Raw genomic sequence first — 19468 nt, forward strand, 5'->3', positions numbered from 1 at the left:
TTTACAGATCAACATGCACCCACCTCAAATTCCTCCTTCGACAGTACCTGGTAGGGAAACTCCATTGCAATGAGGGGACCAATGAAAACAAAGTGAATATTGGGGGGACGAGATGTGCGATAAAGGGGTTAGATTTCTGCCCAATCATTGAGTCGCCTTCATTTAGCTAGGAAAAACATATGTTTGATATACTGCTATTTACAAGATATTAACTTATGTCCTTGCTATCATTTACATTAAATTGAGTATGTGTGCCGTTCCTGTATTTCATGATAGTAAAATTAGAATAAGAACTTTAAAAGGATGATAAATCTAAATGCAATTTAAGTGTAATATTGCAGGGAGATGACCAATGTCCTGAACCCAAACTTAAAAGTTACCAACAGATTCACGTGAAGGTATGTTTAAGCAGTCAGCTACAGATGGACAGCATAGGAATGGTTCATTGCCGGTTGGTATCTACCAACCGGTTGCACTCAAATAATCAACAACTAATCTAATCAACTAATCTTTTTCTGTCTGCTTGCAGTAAAACCAAGACCAGAGTTTTGGACCAGAGAAGAAGAGAGAAGATAGGATGAGAAGGACTTGCATGTTGTGATGCATAAGAGACTGTTTTGTGGTGGCCTGTATAATTATGTGCAATGAACCGCCCCTGTGCCTACATGTGAAGACGTTCTCTGGTCATCCGTCCATCCAGCATCAGCTAACATGCTACAAAGGACAACTGGGATTTCACGATAACCATAGTCGATAAGTGGAAGAGAAATCACATTAAAATGAAATAAAACCACAAACACAACAGAACAGATAAACGGGTCAAAGCTAAAACAAATATTGAAATGAGGCACTAAATTGAGAGGGAAAGTCAGATGAGGTCCTTAAATGGTTTGGTGCCTACTGAATGTCATACTGTACATGTCTGTGAGAGACTTAGTGAGAGTTTGTGTTGTACATTTATATCTATTTGTGTGTGCAGGAGGAGGCGGCAGGAGTGAAGATAGGGAGAGAAAAAGACAACCTGCATGACCTGCGAGATGAGCATCAAAATGCTTTACTCTTGCTCTTTATTCCTCATGTAAGGGTTAATAGAAACAGAGAGGGCCGTCCGGGTGGTGTGGCGGTCTATTCCGTTGCCTACCAACATGGGGATCACCGGTTCGAATCCCCATGTTAACTCCAGTTTGGTCGGGCGTCCCTACAGACAAAATTGGCCGTGTCTGCAGGTGGGAAGCCAGATGTGGGTATGCATCCTGGTCGCTGCACTAGCGCCTCCTCTGGTTGGTCGGGGCGCCTGTTCAGGGGAGAGAGGGAACTGGGGGGAATAGCGTGATCCTCCCCCGCACTATGTCCCCCTGGCGAAACTCCACACTCACTGTCAGGTGAGCGGCTGGCGACTCCACATGTATCGGAGGAGGCATGTGGTAGTCTGCAACCCTCCCCAGAACGGCAGAGCAGTGACCGGGATGGCTTGGAAGAGTGGGGTAATTGGCCAAGTACAATTGGAAGAAAAAGGGGGGGAAAATCAAAAAAAGAAAAGAAACGAAGAGAGCGAAGAGGAAGTTGTATGTGTTTGGGACTTTGTCTGCGTGAGTTTGTGTGTACAGTATACTGACCGATGTCCCAGGAGCCGGGGTTTTCAATCTCTCTGCGACCAATGAAGTACCAGACGCAGGCCATCCAGTGGGCCAGCAAAGCAAACATGGACATAAGCAGAGTCAGCACCACAGCACTGTACTGGGAGTAGCGCTCCAACTTCTGCAGCAGCCGCAGCAACCGGAGCAGCCTGACCGTCTTCAGCAAATGGACCCCAAAGTACTGCATGTAAAGACACACACACCACGTCAACTCACACAAACCACAAACGGATGGACTAATCCACTGGGCAAAACACAAATCTGAGAACAGTGCATACTTATCTTCTAATTGGCTTTTTAACATTTTTTTAAGGAGAATTAATGCCTGATGTCGCCGGTACAGGAGAGCACACACTGTGCAGAATCACTTTTGTTCAGTCATCCAAAGACTTACACTCTGTTCTCTAGAAAGTAAGGCAATTTCCTTCAGATTTGTGCAATCAATCATTTTGTCTTTTTCTTTATGTTGAATTGACTTTTGGAACATGGAACTGTTTCAAGAGTAAATTAGTCAGACTAGAAACTGAATAAGTCCTCACTGAGTTGTCAGTAAGCCCAACACTCACTTAAATGTGGCTGTTATTTGTGGTGAATTTCTTCCCATTCTCAAATTAGCATTCTGAGCATGGAAATATTGACAAATTAGGCTCATAATAGATGCCTTAAGTGTGCACGTACATCAGCTATGTTAAAGAGAGCTTGGCTCCTGGCCACTTGTTTGCCTGATGAATAGCAGTTTGGCATTGTACACTGAACTAATAAATCCACAGGGGAGCTTATGTCATTATGCATTCATTTTCCTCTATCTCAAATATTGGCTGTTTGCATCCAATCTGCTAGTGTACAAAATCAACCTGGAAGATTGAGTATGCCATCGCTTACGGAATGCTTCTTCTTATTTTTTTTTGTTGCATTTTTAAAGATCGGTAACTCGGATTTGGCACACACTTAGTCAGTTGGACAGTGTTATTTCTCATTCCTTTGCTGCCCTATTTCATGTGTATACTGGGCACATGTTCACCCATGTGAATATGCACATGCTGAATTATACATGCACACACAAAGGGACACTCACCACGCTGACATTGAAAGCATAGAGAAGGTCAAAGGGCAGGGCAGCGATGAGGTCGACGAACAGCCAGGTGGTGACGTAATGAACACAAATGGAGCGGGCATCGTACACCACCTGGCCTGACGTGCTCACAAAAGTGGTCCGGAAGTTCAGCACTATGTCTGAGGAGGACCGTGACAAGAGCAAATGGTGAGAATTGTCTTTGAGATGTTATATTAATGCTAGCGTGGTTACCTCGCAGTGAATCCCCAGTCTCAAAACGAAGTGACCTGCATGACGAATCATCACATTCCTGATATAACCCGAGGAAAAGTCTCCTCTTTTTGTTAAAAAATGTACAGCTGGATATTTTCTAGCTTAACCACACATAAACTCACCTCACTTCTTTGCAAATATATACATTCAATTATCAAAAATACCTGATGATAATGAGGCAGGAAGAGGCTATGCTACTTGCAGGTCATGAATGTAATTTCCATAGCAAATATGTTTACGGACTGTCTTTGTGTTGACCTATAGGCTTATACATGTAACAAATCCTTATACTTTGATTTTTGGAAAATATCACTCTTCAGCAGGACAAAATTCTCTGATTAGAGGCAATTAATTAACACAAATGAAATAACAGCCAGAGGAAGTCTTCAATGGCTAGTTTCAATCCACCATTTACCATTTCAGGCCGAGAAAACATTATCGATAAACAGACAGGCCTATTAAGAGGGAAAAATGGGCTATTGACTGACAAGAATCCACCATTTAACTGTGGGTGGCTCATATATTTTCATTGCACAAATTTATTGATGAAGGGCTCGCATTCACTCCAAACCCATTAAGGGAAATTGTTCACTGAAGAGCACTCGCAAAAGTTTCCTACAGTAAGACGGACAAGAGTAAGGCAAAGGGACCTGCTCTTTGTTAGGAAATGAGGCAACAATGAGAACTAACTGTCATTTGTGCATGGCTCATATCCTCTGACTGCCATGTTTGCATCATAAAAAAAAAGCACTTGAATTTTTATGATGAGCCTATCAGATATGGACTATTACCATTTGCCTGCATTCCCATGAGCAGCTGGCAATTCAATCATGTACAAATGACAGATCATTACTATCAAATCTTATTAATTAGTTAAACACTTTCTTTCTCAGCCAACTGCTTTGGATGAAATTTAAAAAAGCACTTCTGAACTGAGAATCAGCAAAAGTTTATGGCCACTTGATTTGGTACCGAGGTATACATGGGTGTTAGCACTCATATTAACATAAGCGTGTGCTTATCCCGAAAGAAAGTAACAATTACTTTCTTTCAGGATAAGCTTTAAGCCATTTCATAGCAGAAATGTATTAGAGTCAGGTTAGGTCACATTGTATAAAACAGCTTCCTGACATAACACGTGGCAGCCACAGACTCTATCAGAACATATTAAATAAAACGTGTGCTCACTCACCTAACATAAAGAGGATTTCTACCAAGATGTCACTGACACTTGGTGGGCTTCGTGGGGCACTGCTGCCCTCGTCCTTCCCACCCACCGCTGCAAAGCAAACATTATAGGGCACAGTGACCGCCACATAAAACGTTGCCAGCAGGATCAGCCAATCCCAGCCCGCTTTGAAGGTCCCATAGTGGAGCAGGATGAAGCGGGACTTCTGGATAGCTGCTACCTTGTACTCTGGGATGGGAGGTTTCTCTCCAAACATGTTCTGGATTGGATGACAAGAACACAGAAATAATCACCCGCCACTTCACTTGTTTTCTCTCTCTCTCTCTCTCTCTCTCTCTCTCTCTCTCTCTCTCTCTCTCTCTCTCTCTCTCTCTCTCTCTCTCTCTCTCTCTCTCTCTCTCTCCATCTCTCTCTCTCTCTCCAATGTTTGTCTTTTCTGCAGGGCAATAGACACAATTTTTTCATCATTTTAAAAGAGTGTGGGCGATTTCAAAAGCTGTTTGTTGTTATAAATACATTGTTTGAACTACTCGAGACATTTTGTGAAACTTTTTCGTTTCATGAGCTGGATTACAATAAGACGAATAAGTTTGAATCAGCTGTTGGACTGGAATGCAAACTAAATAAATGTGCTTTTGTAAATCAAATCTCTCTCTCTCTCTCTCCCTCTTTCTTTATTGGTACTTGTGCTTGATTTCTTTCATTTTGTCCCAAACACAAAAATACATGCATAATGCATGAACACACACGCGCACGCAAACACACACACCACTAGTGTAGCCAGAAAAACTGGGTGTACCACATCTAATATTCTCTACAACAGTCTAGGCTAGACTGATGTTCACCTCCACAAAAATATAACCATCCAGTACTCTCCATATACGCTTGCCTACAGTATAAAAAGTGCTTTAGTCATTGTTAAAATTTACAGTTTCATTTAGCAGATGCTTTTACTTAAAGTGACGTACATCTGAGAGCTGATACAACACAAGCAAGGATCTAGGCAGGGGAGAACAACACGAGTAAGTGCCATATAGCTAAGTTCAAGTCCGATAGGATGTAGGTGCCAACAGGCAGTGGACAGAGGCAAAGCAGAGTGCATAGAAGCAGTTTTTTTTTTTCAGTCCATCAAGTGCAGAGGTGTTCGCGAAAGAGCCAGGTCTTCAGTTTTTTCTTAAAGACTGAGAGGCCTGCCAGTAGGGAGTTGCAGTAGTCAATGCATGATATTACGAGTGCCTGTACCAGGAGATGTGCTGCATGTTCAGACACATGGGGTTTGATCTTCCTGATGTTGTATGGAGCAAATCGACACAACCGAGGAATTGAGGCAACATGAATCTTAAAGGTTAATTGGTCATCAATCATGACACCCAAGTTTCAGGCAGACTTTATGCGCATGACCTGAGCTGATTCAAGCTGGACATTGATCTCTTGTTGTAAAGAGAGATGGGCTGGGATGAGCTTGGAGCTCGGTCTTAGAGAGGTTAAGTTAAAGGTGGCATTCTTTCATACAGGCCGATATAGTATATCAGCAAGGCATGGCAAGATCCAAGCCGAGACTTTGCAGTCTTCCAGCAGGGAGAACTTAAGCTGGGTGTTGTCAGCAAAGCAATGGTATGAGAAACCACTGGAGCAGATGATTGCACCAAATGAATTGATGTATATTGAGAAGTGAAGGGGACCGAGCACTGACCCCTCAGGAACCCCTGTTGATAAGCCATGCTGTTTGGACACTTCTCCCCTCCAAAATACTCTAAAATATCTCCCTGAGAGGTAGGACATGAACCAACGGAGGGCAGTTCCTGAGACACAAAGCTCAGTGATTGTGGAGAGAAGGATTCGGTGATTAACCATGTCAAAGGCAGCTGACAGATCTAGCAGCAACAGAGCTGAGGACTGACCAGCAGCTGTAGCTGAATGCAATGATTCCATTACCGACAGGAGGGCAGTCTTGGTAGAGTGCCCCCGCTTAAAGCCAGACTGAATCGGGCCATACAGGTTATTCTTAGAAAGGAACGCAGAGACTTGGTTAAAGACTGTGCGCTCAAGTATTTTTGATAGGTAGGGACAGGAGTAAAACCGGTCTGTAGTTTTCAACCTGGGCTGGTTTGAGTGCAGATTCTTTTTGAGCAGTGGGAGGAACCAAGCTTGCTTAAATGCGGTGGGGGACAAACCTGCTGTAAGGGAGGAGTTGATGATGTGTATGGCTGCGACGTTAAGTGGGGGGGGGGATGGTCTGTAGAAGGTTGCGTGGTATCGGATCCAGTGGACAAGTAGTGGGTCGAGACTCCAGCATAAGTTTCGAGACTTCCTCCTTGGTCAGAGGGGAGAATGAGGACAGTGCGGCCCTGTTAGCTGGCAGCTGTAGACTGAGATGGTCAGGCTCAGAAAACTGTTACTGATGGTAGAGACCTTATCAGTAAAAATTGTATAGTCCATTCTTTGATTTGATTGTTATTTTAAACATCACAGTGCAATCATTCTTTACATACTAGGCTTATCAAATAATAAAAAAATCGAGCCAATTCCAAGGTCTTGGCCCTTGTCCATGAATATCTTGTTCCAGTAGCCCTTTCTCATCAGATTGTCCTGGTTCCCCAACACCTGATGCAGACCTTGTTAACAATGGCAACATTGCCATAGTGGAGAAGCTTGTGTGTACTAATGAGTCCAAGAGGTATGCCACCCGGAGCCTGGCTCCTAGTAGGGTCGCCCAAGGGGGATAGGTCAAGGGAGAGGTTCCAGATAAAGTGCAATCCAACAAAGACCTCAATGGCAGAACTGGCAGAACATGTCTCCAGGTCACAACGGTAGCGAAGGCTGCAACAGAGGGTGATCCCCAATCGTGTTGGTTCTCCATGCCATTGGAAATTAAAAGTTGGTTTTTTTTTAAGGAGTTGTTCCTTATCTGATGCAAGGGTTTACTGACAGGATGTTGTGTTGCTGTAAAGCCCCGAGGCAAATTTGTGATATTGGGCTTGTGGGTAAGCCTGGCCCGAGTGGTTAAAATGTAGGAGCCAGACTCAAAACCGTTTCCATGAAAATGATTTACTTACAGGGTGTAGCTACATATGAAATCAAAGCATGAACAAGAAAGCAAACAAACAAATTAACAGTGAACTCATCTTAACTGAACAAAACTCAACTCAAAACAATTGAGCTTTAAATTAACAAATAACTGAACAAAACTCAACTCATAACAACTGAGCTTCAAATTAACGAAACTAAAGTCGCAACAATTAAACTGAACTTAACATCATGTGCACACATCTACACCCTGACGTCCTACAGCCCCCTAACAACTCCAAAGCTATTGCTTTTATACTCCCTTGGAGGTGATCAGTGGCACCTGAGTTTAGCTGCGCCACTGTGGCAGGGAAACTCAACAACTGGAAGTGATTTAAGATTGATGGGACAAATGGTGTGTTCTCACTCACTTTGTCACAGGGTTATACAAATAAAATTGACTTGACTTGATACTGGCCACCCCTTGCCAAGGGCCATGTGGTGGCTGTAGGCGCATCAGCATCTCCACATAAAAGGTGTCTCAACAACTCTCCCCCGCTGTACTCAGCTACTGTGCTGACAAGTTGGCACCTGTATTTACCGACATCTTTAATACATCCCTCCACCAGTGTAAAGTCCCATGGTGCTTTAAACAGTCCACCACTATCCCAGTCCCCAAGTTCACCAAGATAACATATCTCAATGACAACAGACCTATTGTCCTTACACCTGTGGCCATGAGATCATTTGAACATCCGGTCCTCGACTACCTCACCTCATCCATATCATCCCAACTGAACCCCTATCAGTTTGCCTACCATGCCAACAGGTCAGTGGAGGATGCTATAACACATTACAACATCTGGAGACCCCAACACCTACACACACATCCTGTTTATTGACTTCAGCTTGGCATTCAACACAATAACCCCCTCCAAACTGCTCTCCAAACTGCAAGATATAAACATCACCCAGGACATAAACCACTTGATCATGGACTTCCTCAACAACAGATCACAAAGAGTCAAGGTGAAATCCAGGTTCAGAGGTACCTTTGCTCATGAATATCGTAAAGAGATATGGGGATTATTCTGGACATACAGTTAATATTCATAAAACACAGGCATTGACATTCAACTTAGCCCCCACCCAAGAACTGGCAAATAAGTATAATTTTAACTGGTATTCACCACATATTCAGTACTTTGGGGTTTATTTGTCAAAAGATATGTCCTCCCTATATGCCATAAACTATAATCAAAGCAATAAGAAAATATATAGAGACATGGATAGGTGGGCTCTGCTTCACCTTGATATAGGCAGTAGAATAAGATCAATCAAGATGAATATCCTCCCCAAACTACTATATCTAGTCATGGCTCTGCCAGTAGAGATCCCTGTTAAGCAGTTTAGAGATTGGGGCAAACACATTTCTAGGTTTATATGGAGAAAAAGAACTTGTGCCAATTATCAGAACTCAATAATAGACAGGATTTTTATAGGTACTTACAGGTCTGCCACTTTTTTTCTGAAGGAGATCAAGGGCCCTCAACCTAATTTTTTTTTCCAAACTTGTCCAGATTTTTATAGATGCTTATAAGGGTGAAAATAACAAACAGGTCACTGGAAAATATACAATGCTATCACCTCAATGAACAGAAATTCAATTGACTATGTAAGACAGCACTGGGAAAAGATATGAGGGTGGAAATACCCGAGGATGTGTGGTTACATGCCTGGGAAACTCATTGCACCACCACTAACTCACTGACCTGCAGGGACTTCTGCTGGACAGCCTTGATTCGGGTTTTTATAACACCAAAGTAGAAATCCAATTTTTTTGGGACCCAGCACCCTTGATGGAGAGAGTGTAGATCAGTGCAAGTGGACCATGCCCACATATTTTGGTTGTGTCCACATATTCAACCTTTTTGGGAAAAAAGTGGGACGTCTGACATCAAGGATCCTGGGCTTTAATATTGATGTGTCTTTTCCCTCTCTGTATCTTGGAGTTCCCCCTAAAAACCTATGTAAAGGTGGTGCCTAGCTCCTGAAACATTTCTTGGTAGCATATTAAAAAAGCTGTCACCAAATGTTGCCTGCAGAGAAATCCTCCAAATATGGACCTTTTTACTGGAATTGTCAATTATATATGCTCCATGGAAAAGATGACTTTTGCCCTTTGTCTACAGAAAGACAAAGGGGAAAAATACTGGAAAAAATTGGATTGTTACTTAAAGAAACTGTTGTTGATTAGGGTTTTTTCTCTCTCTCTTCTTTCTGATTAGGCAACATTGCTGAATTCCCTGTGTAATGACCTGTACCTGTATATTTGTCTTTTGTGTTTGATGATAACAAGCAAGACCTCTTGTTCTGTACTTTATTTGTTTGCACTTTAAATTTGAAATGCCGTTAAAAAAAATAAATAAAAAAGGCACGACAGCGACTGGTCCAATTTTACACCGCCATCATCCAAAGCCTCCTCCCAGCCTCCTTTACAGTCTGGTACAGAACCATGGACAGCATTGCCAAAACCAAGCTCCAACGAATCGTGAAAAAGGCCTCCAAAATCATAGGATGTGACCTTCCCCCTGGACTACTGTTTCACCACCTGCACAGCCACACGGGCTGGCAGGGTTATCAGCGACCCCTCCCATCCAGCCAACTACCGCTTTAAACTCATGTCATCAGGAAGACGCTATAGTTCAATCAGTGCAAAAAAAACACCCGTTTCACATACCATTTTTCCTCACTACAATAAGAGCGCTCAACTCCATCCCTCCTATCCATGACCCCTGATCCCCATTAATTACTATCAGATTGTTGTTATGTGTATTCTATAAGTATTTATTTATTTTATGTGTTTATGTTGGAAAGTTGGGTATGTTAACACGGAGCTACCATGCTGTACCATACAGAAATTACACCAACCTGGTTGTGCAGGAATTAAGTTTCTTGAATTTCTCTCTCTGTCTCTCTCGCTCAATAGATAAATTGATAGATAGTTATAGATATGCACAGACACACACACACAGACACACACAGACACACACATTTAAATATGTGAGTGCATTTGTATACGTTTATGCACGTACAAAGTGCCCGGGGCTTGTGCGCTCGAGGCCACTTACATTGTTGATTTTGAGCTTGCTCTTGTCTTGTTTCTGCAGGTGGCCCGACAGGTGATAGAGCACTGCTCTGCTGCGGCGTCGGTTAGCGTTAAAGCCCGGGGGGCGGGTGACCTGGTGAACCTCCAGACCAGTCTCCTCATCTGCAGGGGGGGGGGGTGGAGACACGGTAAGTGTCAGTCTAATCCCCACAACCAGTTTTATTATTAAATGACAAAAACACATCTCTGCGCTGCCTTTCAGCTGTTGGATGAAAACAAGAAAACTGGTTAAGAGTAAACCACAGACTCTTGTGCTGCGGTGTCCAGAAACAGAATGACAATTTAAATGTAGCTGTGAACTGGCTGTCTTGGACACTTGGCACTTTCACGTCCTCATGCTTTATATTGTACTGGAGTTATTTGTTGGTTTACAGTGTCACTATGCTATGTGATTTCTCTTAAAACATGTTGTTTTATGTATTCTTAGAGAGGTATTTTTATACCCTGGCCACATACCCAATTTCCCTCTGGACAAGAAAGTTGACATTGGAACAAAGAGGCATCTATTCTTTACCTTGCTAAATTCAGGGGTGGTGGTGGTGGTGGTGGTGGTGATGGGGGCTTAGCCCCTCTCTGAGCAATGGTGGAAGCTTTTTAGTAACATGAAAAGGAAACTTAAAAGCAGAGGATATACTGCTGGGGGACAAAGACCTCATGCAGTTTCTGCTGAGGATGCATTCAAAAAATAAATAAAAGAAATTCTACCACACCGACAGGCAAATGACATAAGAAGCTGTAAAACTGAAAAAGTTTCTCGGTTTTCCAGGGAACAAATGCGATCAGTTAACATCCTCGATAATCTGAGGAACAAAAAAAACATGGACCCACATTGTTTACTTGATGTGATCTGGTTGGCGATGGAGGATAGGCGACGTAATCCTCATGCAGTATGGTAAAGACATGTCCTCCCAGAAAAGGGAGGAGAACTTGGCTAAAACCCAAACCTAGTTATTGATCTGGCAGAGAGGATTAGAGGCAATCATTATCAATTAGCCCAACCCATCCACCCGCCAACCCCACCCACCCATCCATGACAGGGAACCACTCTTTTTTCCTCTCCACTATCACTCCACATTTTCTGTTATGATTCTTCCTGTGTCTCTTCGTCTGCATTATAAGCACATGCCCACCCCCCCTGTAACTTAATTCACTTTCATTCTCAGTCAACAAATTCAATTTGATGACTGGATCTGGAACGCTATTTGAAATGGCTCAGACACAATGTATTAGAAAACAAACACATCCCTGTTGCAGTGAGTCTCGATTTCTCTCTCTCTTTCTCCCTCTCTCCCATTCTAACAACATCAACAGTATTCTCTCTCTCTCTCTCGCTCCCCCACTCGCCCTATCCTAACTCGTGCCTTCAGCAGGTGCGCTGCGCTGTGTGCCAACAGTGAGTCTAATGGGCAGACATCAGAGACGCATAAGGGGGCAGATTAAAACTGTCGGAGTGATGTAATGCTCTCATTGAGAATAAGAGGGCCATTCTAATCCTCTGCTTGTTCGTCCTCATACTCTTTTTGAATAACCTGTCTACAGCCATTATGAATCAAACAGAAGAAACTGCGAAGAAACTGCTCTCTCTCTTTTACTTTTTTTGGACACACACACACACACACACACACACACACACACACACACACACACACACACACATGCAGACACACACACACACACACACACACACACAGACACACACCCTGTACATGCTGGTTTCCTCTCTCTCTCTCTCTCTCTCTCTCTCTCTCTCTCTCTCTCTCTCTCTCTCTCTCTCTCTCTCTCACTCTCTCTCTCTCTCTATATATATATACACTACCGTTCAAAAGTTTGGGATCACATTGAAATGTCCATATTTTTGAAGGAAAAGCACTGTACTTTTCAATGAAGATAACTTTAAACTAGTCTTAACTTTAAAGAAATACACTCTATACATTGCTAATGTGGTAAATGACTATTCTAGCTGCAAATGTCTGGTTTTTGGTGCAATATCTACATAGGTGTATAGAGGCCCATTTCAAGCAACTATCACTCCAGTGTTCTAATGGTACAATGTGTTTGCTCATTGGCTCAGAAGGCTAATTGATGATTAGAAAACCCTTGTGCAATCATGTTCACACATCTGAAAACAGTTTAGCTCGTTACAGAAGCTACAAAACTGACCTTCCTTTGAGCAGATTGAGTTTCTGGAGCATCACATTTGTGGGGTCAATTAAACGCTCAAAATGGCCAGAAAAAGAGAACTTTCATCTGAAACTCGACAGTCTATTCTTGTTCTTAGAAATGAAGGCTATTCCATGTGAGAAATTGCTAAGAAATTGAAGATTTCCTACACCGGTGTGTACTACTCCCTTCAGAGGACAGCACAAACAGGCTCTAACCAGAGTAGAAAAAGAAGTGGGAGGCCGCGTTGCACAACTGAGCAAGAAGATAAGTACATTAGAGTCTCTAGTTTGAGAAACAGATGCCTCACAGGTCCCCAACTGGCATCTTCATTAAATAGTACCCACAAAACACCAGTGTCAACATCTACAGTGAAGAGGCGGCTGCGGGATTCTGGGCTTCAGGGCAGAGTGGCAAAGAAAAAGCCATATCTGAGACTGACCAATAAAAGAAAAAGATTAAGATGGGCAAAAGAACACAGACATTGGACAGAGGAAGACTGGAAAAAAGTGTTGTGGACGGATGAATCCAAGTTTGAGGTGTTTGGATCACAAAGAAGAACGTTTGTGAGACGCAGAACAAATGAAAAGATGCTGGAAGAATGCCTGACGCCATCTGTTAAGCATGGTGGAGGTAATGTGATGGTCTGGGGTTGCTTTGGTGCTGGTAAGGTGGGAGATTTGTACAGGGTAAAAGGGATTCTGAATAAGGAAGGCTATCACTCCATTTTGCAACGCCATGCCATACCCAGTGGACAGCGCTTGATTGGAGCCAATTTCATCCTACAACAGGACAATGACCCTAAACACACCTCCAAATTGTGCAAGAACTATTTAGAGCAGAAGCAGGCAGCTGGTATTCTATCGGTAATGGAGTGGCCAGCGCAGTCACCAGATCTGAACCCCATTGAGCTGTTGTGGGAGCAGCTTGACCGTATGGTACGCAAGAAGTGCCCATCCAACCAATCCAACTTGTGGGAGCTGCTTCTGGAAGCGTGGGGTGCAATTTCTCCAGATTACCTCAACAAATTAACAGCTAGAATGCCAAAGGTCTGCAATGCTGTAATTGCTGCAAATGGAGGATTCTTTGACGAAAGCAAAGTTTGATGTAAAAAAAATCTTATTTAAAATACAAATCATTATTTCTAACCTTGTCAATGTCTTGACTCTATTTTCTATTCATTTCACAACATATGGTGGTGAATAAGTGTGACTTTTCATGGAAAACACAAAATTGTTTGGGTGATCCCAAACTTTTGAACGGTAGTGTATATATATAATATATATATGTATATTCCATTCTCTCTTGCTCTTCTCCAACCCCTGTTAGGTTATTCTTGTGTGTCTTTTTGTCCACCTCTGTCTCTGTGGTTTGTACCTCCAGCATGGCTGGCTTGAGTTAAAAGTGTAATACTCACACGCTGTGTGAAAACGAGCGAGTAGGTGCTGAAGCAAGGTGGCATCATGTCAGCAGCGAGGTGATATTCAGTAAAGCTAAAATGTTTGGGTAGGTAATGGTTTCATAAAGGTATTCACTCCCCTGAGGAAGTCCTATATAGAGCCTAGCTGACTGCTAATTAAGAAAAGATCTAAATGTTTACATCAATTCATTTCCTCAAGAGTTTTGCCCTTCGTTTGTCATGCCTGTTCTCCTCCAGAGAGTTTAAACATGGCAAATAAAAGAATGCAAAGAGACAACAGTTTCTGTTTGAGTCACGCTGACCTGGCCTGGGGCTTCATTTTTCACCTCCTCCAGCATGCAGTGTCTGTCCTTTTTATAAACCTGCTCCTTCTTCTCTCTATTTTAAATGTACTGGACAGTTGAGACGGGTGAATAATCTTATGGGAGTGCCACCCCGGGGTAAGACCGAGTCATGACTCACAGCTGTTTTTGAGGACACTTGATTTTGAGGTCTCAAGTCTGGGTACATGGGTCTGAGTCAAGTCTCATATCTAAGAGGGCAGGGTTTGAGTTAGTGATCCACACCATACCAGCGTGGTGCGCCGATGTTATTCCAATGTACTCACCTGTGTCTGGTCCCTGCTCCAGATCCTGGTCCTTCTTATTGTCTGTGATGTCCTTGTGAGACACCAGGAAGAGGACAACTTCTCCCTTCTCATTCTTAATGGGCACAATATCAAGAAGACACCAGAACTGGGTACCTGGAGTGCACAAAGCCACACACACACACACACACACACACACACACACACACACACACACACACACACACACACACACACACACACACACACACACACACACACACACACCAAGAACTTAGCCATAGGCTGTTGTGAAAAATAAGGTTTTTAACCAGCTTTAAGTGTTCAGTGTGGGGGGGCCTCTCTCAGGTCCTCAGGCAGGGTTATTACTATTGTCATGGCACCACTCTGAAGGAGGGAGGAGGAGGGTGTAGAGAAGAAGAAGAAGAAGAAGAAGAAGAAGAGGAGGAGGAGGGGAAGGAGAAAGTGGATGGAAAGAGCAAGGTACAGAACAGGTGAAGGAAGGGGAAGGGGAAGGAGGGGGGTAGTTGGGGAATCAAAGAGAAAGAGGGCGAGTTGAAAAGCGGTCAGACGCTAGAGAGAGGAGCGGACACAAATGTAAAAAGGGAATATATAAGTTAGAGGGCTTCCTAATAATAGACTGCATCGCCAACTTTGCCTGTTTCCTCTAAGGAGAAAGATTCACAGGGTCAGAGATGTTCAACACGCAACACATCCTCAAAGTCATGGACATGGCATTTTCTTCCTGTCCTCTGCTTCAAAACAAAAAAACAAAAACAATATTTCAACAACACATTTTAACCATAACCTTTTTAAACACCACATCCCCTTATATGGACAGTAATTCACAGAATCACTTGTGCTGTGGAAAGAAGACTGATTTGTTCCCAGTACCCCCCCCCCACACACGTACACAGATAAGCCTTTAACATAATCTCCTGCACTAGCTGAAGATGGGAAAAGCTAGTGCCATCACACCTTGCCCTGAGTCAAACTGCTGAAGGCATTTTCCGCTCCTCGTGTCCCGGTGTCTTCAAATAACAGCAAATCACAGGAAGCCCCATATGATTAGAGCTCATTTTGTGCGATTGGAGGGGGAGATGCTGTCAGTCAGCGCTATCTCTGGGTTCATATTAATATTCACCGTTGATTAGTGTGCCTTGTCCTCACCGTGTGTTGGCTCCACAGGGTAACAAGCTAACTGTGTGTAAGATTTGCCAATTATGTTCACCGCATACTGCGCTGATTCCCTGCCTGAGGAAATCGGCGGTCCGCAAACAAAGCATGAGTGTATGTAGTTATCAGTGATATCGCGTGCTTCATAGTGATTTAAACAGACGGTCTTGTGTACGGAGTGTAGCGCAGTTATGCCAAAGAAGCAGGTTAAATCAAAATGTTCTCAGCTCAATGGATAACTTGTTTCATTTGAATAGAATGGAAGGAAATTAACTCGTTTAATTGGCTGCCATTGCTTATGAATTGGACCTTGTGCGAATGAAGTGGAGAATTATTTTGAAGCTTCATAGCTTATGTTATATGCCAGCAGCCATACCACATGTACCCTGGCTCTGCCAGATGACGGAAGCTAAGCAGGTGTGAGGTTGGCTAGTGCTTGGATGGGAGACCTCCAGGGAAAATGAGTCGCTGCCTGAAGCAGTCTTCCCTCTGGTCCTAATGAAAGAAAAAAAAATCAAGTCCCAGTGCAGTAACACTGTGCTGTAGGAGATGCCGTCCTTCTGATGAGACGTTAAACCGACGTCCTGACTCACTGCGGTCATTAAAGATCCCATGGCACTGATCACAAAGAGCAAGGGGTTCCCCGGTGTCCTGGCAAAATTCCCAACCTGGCTCTCTCCATCTGGCCACCTAATCATCCACCCATGTAATTGGCTCAGTAATTCCTCCCTCTCCACCTTAAGCTGATGTGTGGTGAGCGTTCTGGAGCACAATGGCTGCCGTGCATCACCCAGGTGGTGCTACACATTGGCGGTGGTGGAAGTGAGTTACTCCCTTCAATGTGAAGCACTTTGGGTATCTAGAAAAGCGCTATATAAACGTAATAATAATAACAATTATTATTATTATTATATGTGATGTACATTTTCCACAATGGACTAAGAGGGAGGTGGGTGTGTATACATGAAGATAGCTTGAAAAATTGTAAATTTTGACCCATTTTGTGTACACCAGTACTGACGAAGTAACTCTGCAAACTGCATTTTTCCTTTTGTGCCTATGTGTGTCTGTGTGTGTATTTTTGTGTAATGCATACTCTATACAATGTAGTCAAGAGCCAGAGCACTCTGATCAGTTTCAAATTGTATTTCTCAAGGCTGATATAGAGTTCCTTTTTTATTGGATAAAAGCTTTCACAAAATGGAAGGCTGGTTGGTTTTCCTTTGGTTATTCAGCGGGCACAAATGAGCATGCTGCTGGTCAGCAGCGGACCACAGCAAAACCAATACAAAACAACAACCGGGGAGGTCAGTGACAACACTAATTGGATCATTAGGTGCTACACCTCTTCGGTATGCTCACTTGGATCCTTACTTGTTCAGCTATATATGTATTCCTCTTTATCACTGGCGGGTTTTATGTCACGAGTCGCTTGCTGCGGAGCTAACTTATTCAGAATTGGGAAAAACAATGACACATAGGTGTTGTACGATAAATATACAACACACCTGTGGACAAATTTCAGTTATGAATCTAAAGGCGACACCTTTTTTTTGGGGGGGGGCTTTTTCCCCCTTTTTATCCTCAATTGTACTTGGCCAATTACCCCACTCTTCTGAGCCGTCCCGGATGCTGCTCCACCCCCTCTGCCAATCCGGGGAGGGCTGCAGACTACCACATGTCTCCTCTGATAGTACATGTGGAGTCACCAGCCGCTTCTTTTCACCTGACAGTGAGGAGGTTCGCCAGGGGGACATAGCACGTGGGAGGATCACGCTATCCCCCCGAACAGGTGTCCTGACCAAAACAGAGGAGGCGCTAGAGCAGCGACCAGGACACATACTCACATGCGGCTTCCCACCCGCAAACACGGCCAACTGTGTCTGTGGGGACGCCTGACCAAGCCGGAGGTAACACGGGGATTCGATCCGGCGATCCCCGTGTTGGTAGGCAAGGGAGTAGACTGCTACACCACCCAGATGGCCTTTCTTTCACTATTACTGAGTGGAAACAGAAGTGGAAAGATAACATTTTTCTGTGAATAACTGGTAGTTACAATCAAACATGTAGAAACTATGTGTCCACCGATCCAGAGGACAAGGTTTTCCTCATTTTGTCTCATTTATACTCATCTTGTAGGATACATTCATGGATACTTCAATGAATGTGTCACAATGTCCCAGAGGCTGTAATGAGACTACGTTCACCACTCTATTTCAGCTCAGATGGAGTGTGTGTGTGTGTGTGTGGGTGTCTGTGTGTGTCTGTGTGTGTGTGTGGAACAGGAAATCTCTTTGAATCCCTGTCTCATTTCTCTCCAGATGACAAGATAGAGAAAGTGACATATACCTGAACTCTATGTGTTATTCTCTTTGATTGCCTTTCCAGGAGAACTTGTTGCAGCACTTTATATGCAACAGTGAAGCCAGCTATCATAAAGGGTTCATACGTCAGTACATGATGTGCAATGCAACGGACTTACAATGGGGGCACTTCTTCCTTTTGTGAGAGAATAATCCTTAAGGTGTGACTACTAGCACTGTTATTTGTTAACTGCCTGATATACAGATGCATCTTTGTGCCCATAAACAATTACATACATGATGAAAATCATATGATTGTAAACAGACACGCTATTCATGTAAGAGATGTTCTGGAAGCTTTTGTCTTTCATATTAAAAAAATGGCAGTCTAGTTCTTTCTGTACTGAAAAGCAACCACAGATTGATTTTAATACTTTTTTTGTGTGATTTTTCCCCCTTTTTCTCCCCAATTGTATCCGGCCAATTACCCCACTCTTCCGAGCTGTCCCGGTCGCTGCTCCACCCTCCTCTGCTGATCCCGGGAGAGCTGCAGACTACCACATGTCTCCTCCGATACATGTGGAGTCGCCAGCTGCTTCTTTTCACCTGACAGTAAGGAGTTTTGCCAGGGGGACGTGGCGCGTGGGAGGCTCACGCTGGAGGTAATACGGGGATTCGAACCGGCGATCACCGTGTTGGTAGGCAACGGAGTAGACCACCACGCTACCCGGAGGCCCCCATTTTAATACTTAACCATGCCATCAAAATGTACCATGTTCATCTAAAGACTCTAACATTTAGGTTTAAGTATAACATACTGCAATGAAAATGGCTTTGACACCAAGACGCCATAAAGAATCAGTTTATTTAAAGAGTTGTATTTCGACGTTGATGTGTAACGGAAACATTGTCCCAGCACGTAGAGCATTAAACCCTTTCCTTCGACTAGAGCACCACACACTGCAACCGGACCTGAACACGACCTGCTGCTGCTGCGGCGTGTGCTACATTAGCGCATGTCATCAGGCCAAAGACCTGCCCCGCTTGTCTCGTGTTACACAGCTTTTAATCTTTGGGTGGGTGGCAAGGGACTGGATTTGTCACAGTGCACATTGTTTTCCTGCAACACTGGACCGAAGCCCGGCAGGGGATCTGAGCACATGAATAATGCATTTGGTTCGATAAAGACACGGGCTGTATCGGGTTTGGGTTTGACCCCATCTGACTTGAACATGGTGGTAAAACACTAGCGGCTGGTGTGGCGGTCGCACCGGGCCCTCTGCCTTTCAGTGCATAACAATCAAGCGATCTGCAAGGACGCCAGCTGTTGATGGAAGACCTGTCATCAATGCATATAGCTTTGTATCACTTATTTCATTTGTGCCCCGTATATAAACACATTTGTGAGTCTTTTGTTGGGCCCCCCCCCCTGGCTCTAGTGATTAGCTTACTGATTACTATTTGGTAAGTTTGTTCAATTGAGCAGAACGTCTTG

At 43.6% G+C, this 19468-nt stretch overlaps 1 protein-coding gene across 1 annotated transcript in view; it reads right to left on the bottom strand.

Moving 5' to 3' along the window:
* kcnh3 (potassium voltage-gated channel, subfamily H (eag-related), member 3) overlaps positions 1 to 19468 on the bottom strand; it is a 74271-nt gene that overhangs the window by 52958 nt on the left and 1845 nt on the right. Inside the window, exons 2-6 of the mRNA XM_056288916.1 lie at positions 14516 to 14650; positions 10291 to 10430; positions 4157 to 4412; positions 2713 to 2870; positions 1617 to 1818 (exon numbers count right to left, since the gene is read on the bottom strand). Of these exons, the coding sequence (XP_056144891.1) occupies positions 1617 to 1818; positions 2713 to 2870; positions 4157 to 4412; positions 10291 to 10430; positions 14516 to 14650 (891 nt within the window). The remainder of the gene's footprint in view (positions 1 to 1616; positions 1819 to 2712; positions 2871 to 4156; positions 4413 to 10290; positions 10431 to 14515; positions 14651 to 19468) is intronic.

Source organism: Lampris incognitus, chromosome 11 (genome assembly GCF_029633865.1).
Source record: "Lampris incognitus isolate fLamInc1 chromosome 11, fLamInc1.hap2, whole genome shotgun sequence".
Lineage (NCBI taxonomy): Eukaryota > Metazoa > Chordata > Actinopteri > Lampriformes > Lampridae > Lampris > Lampris incognitus.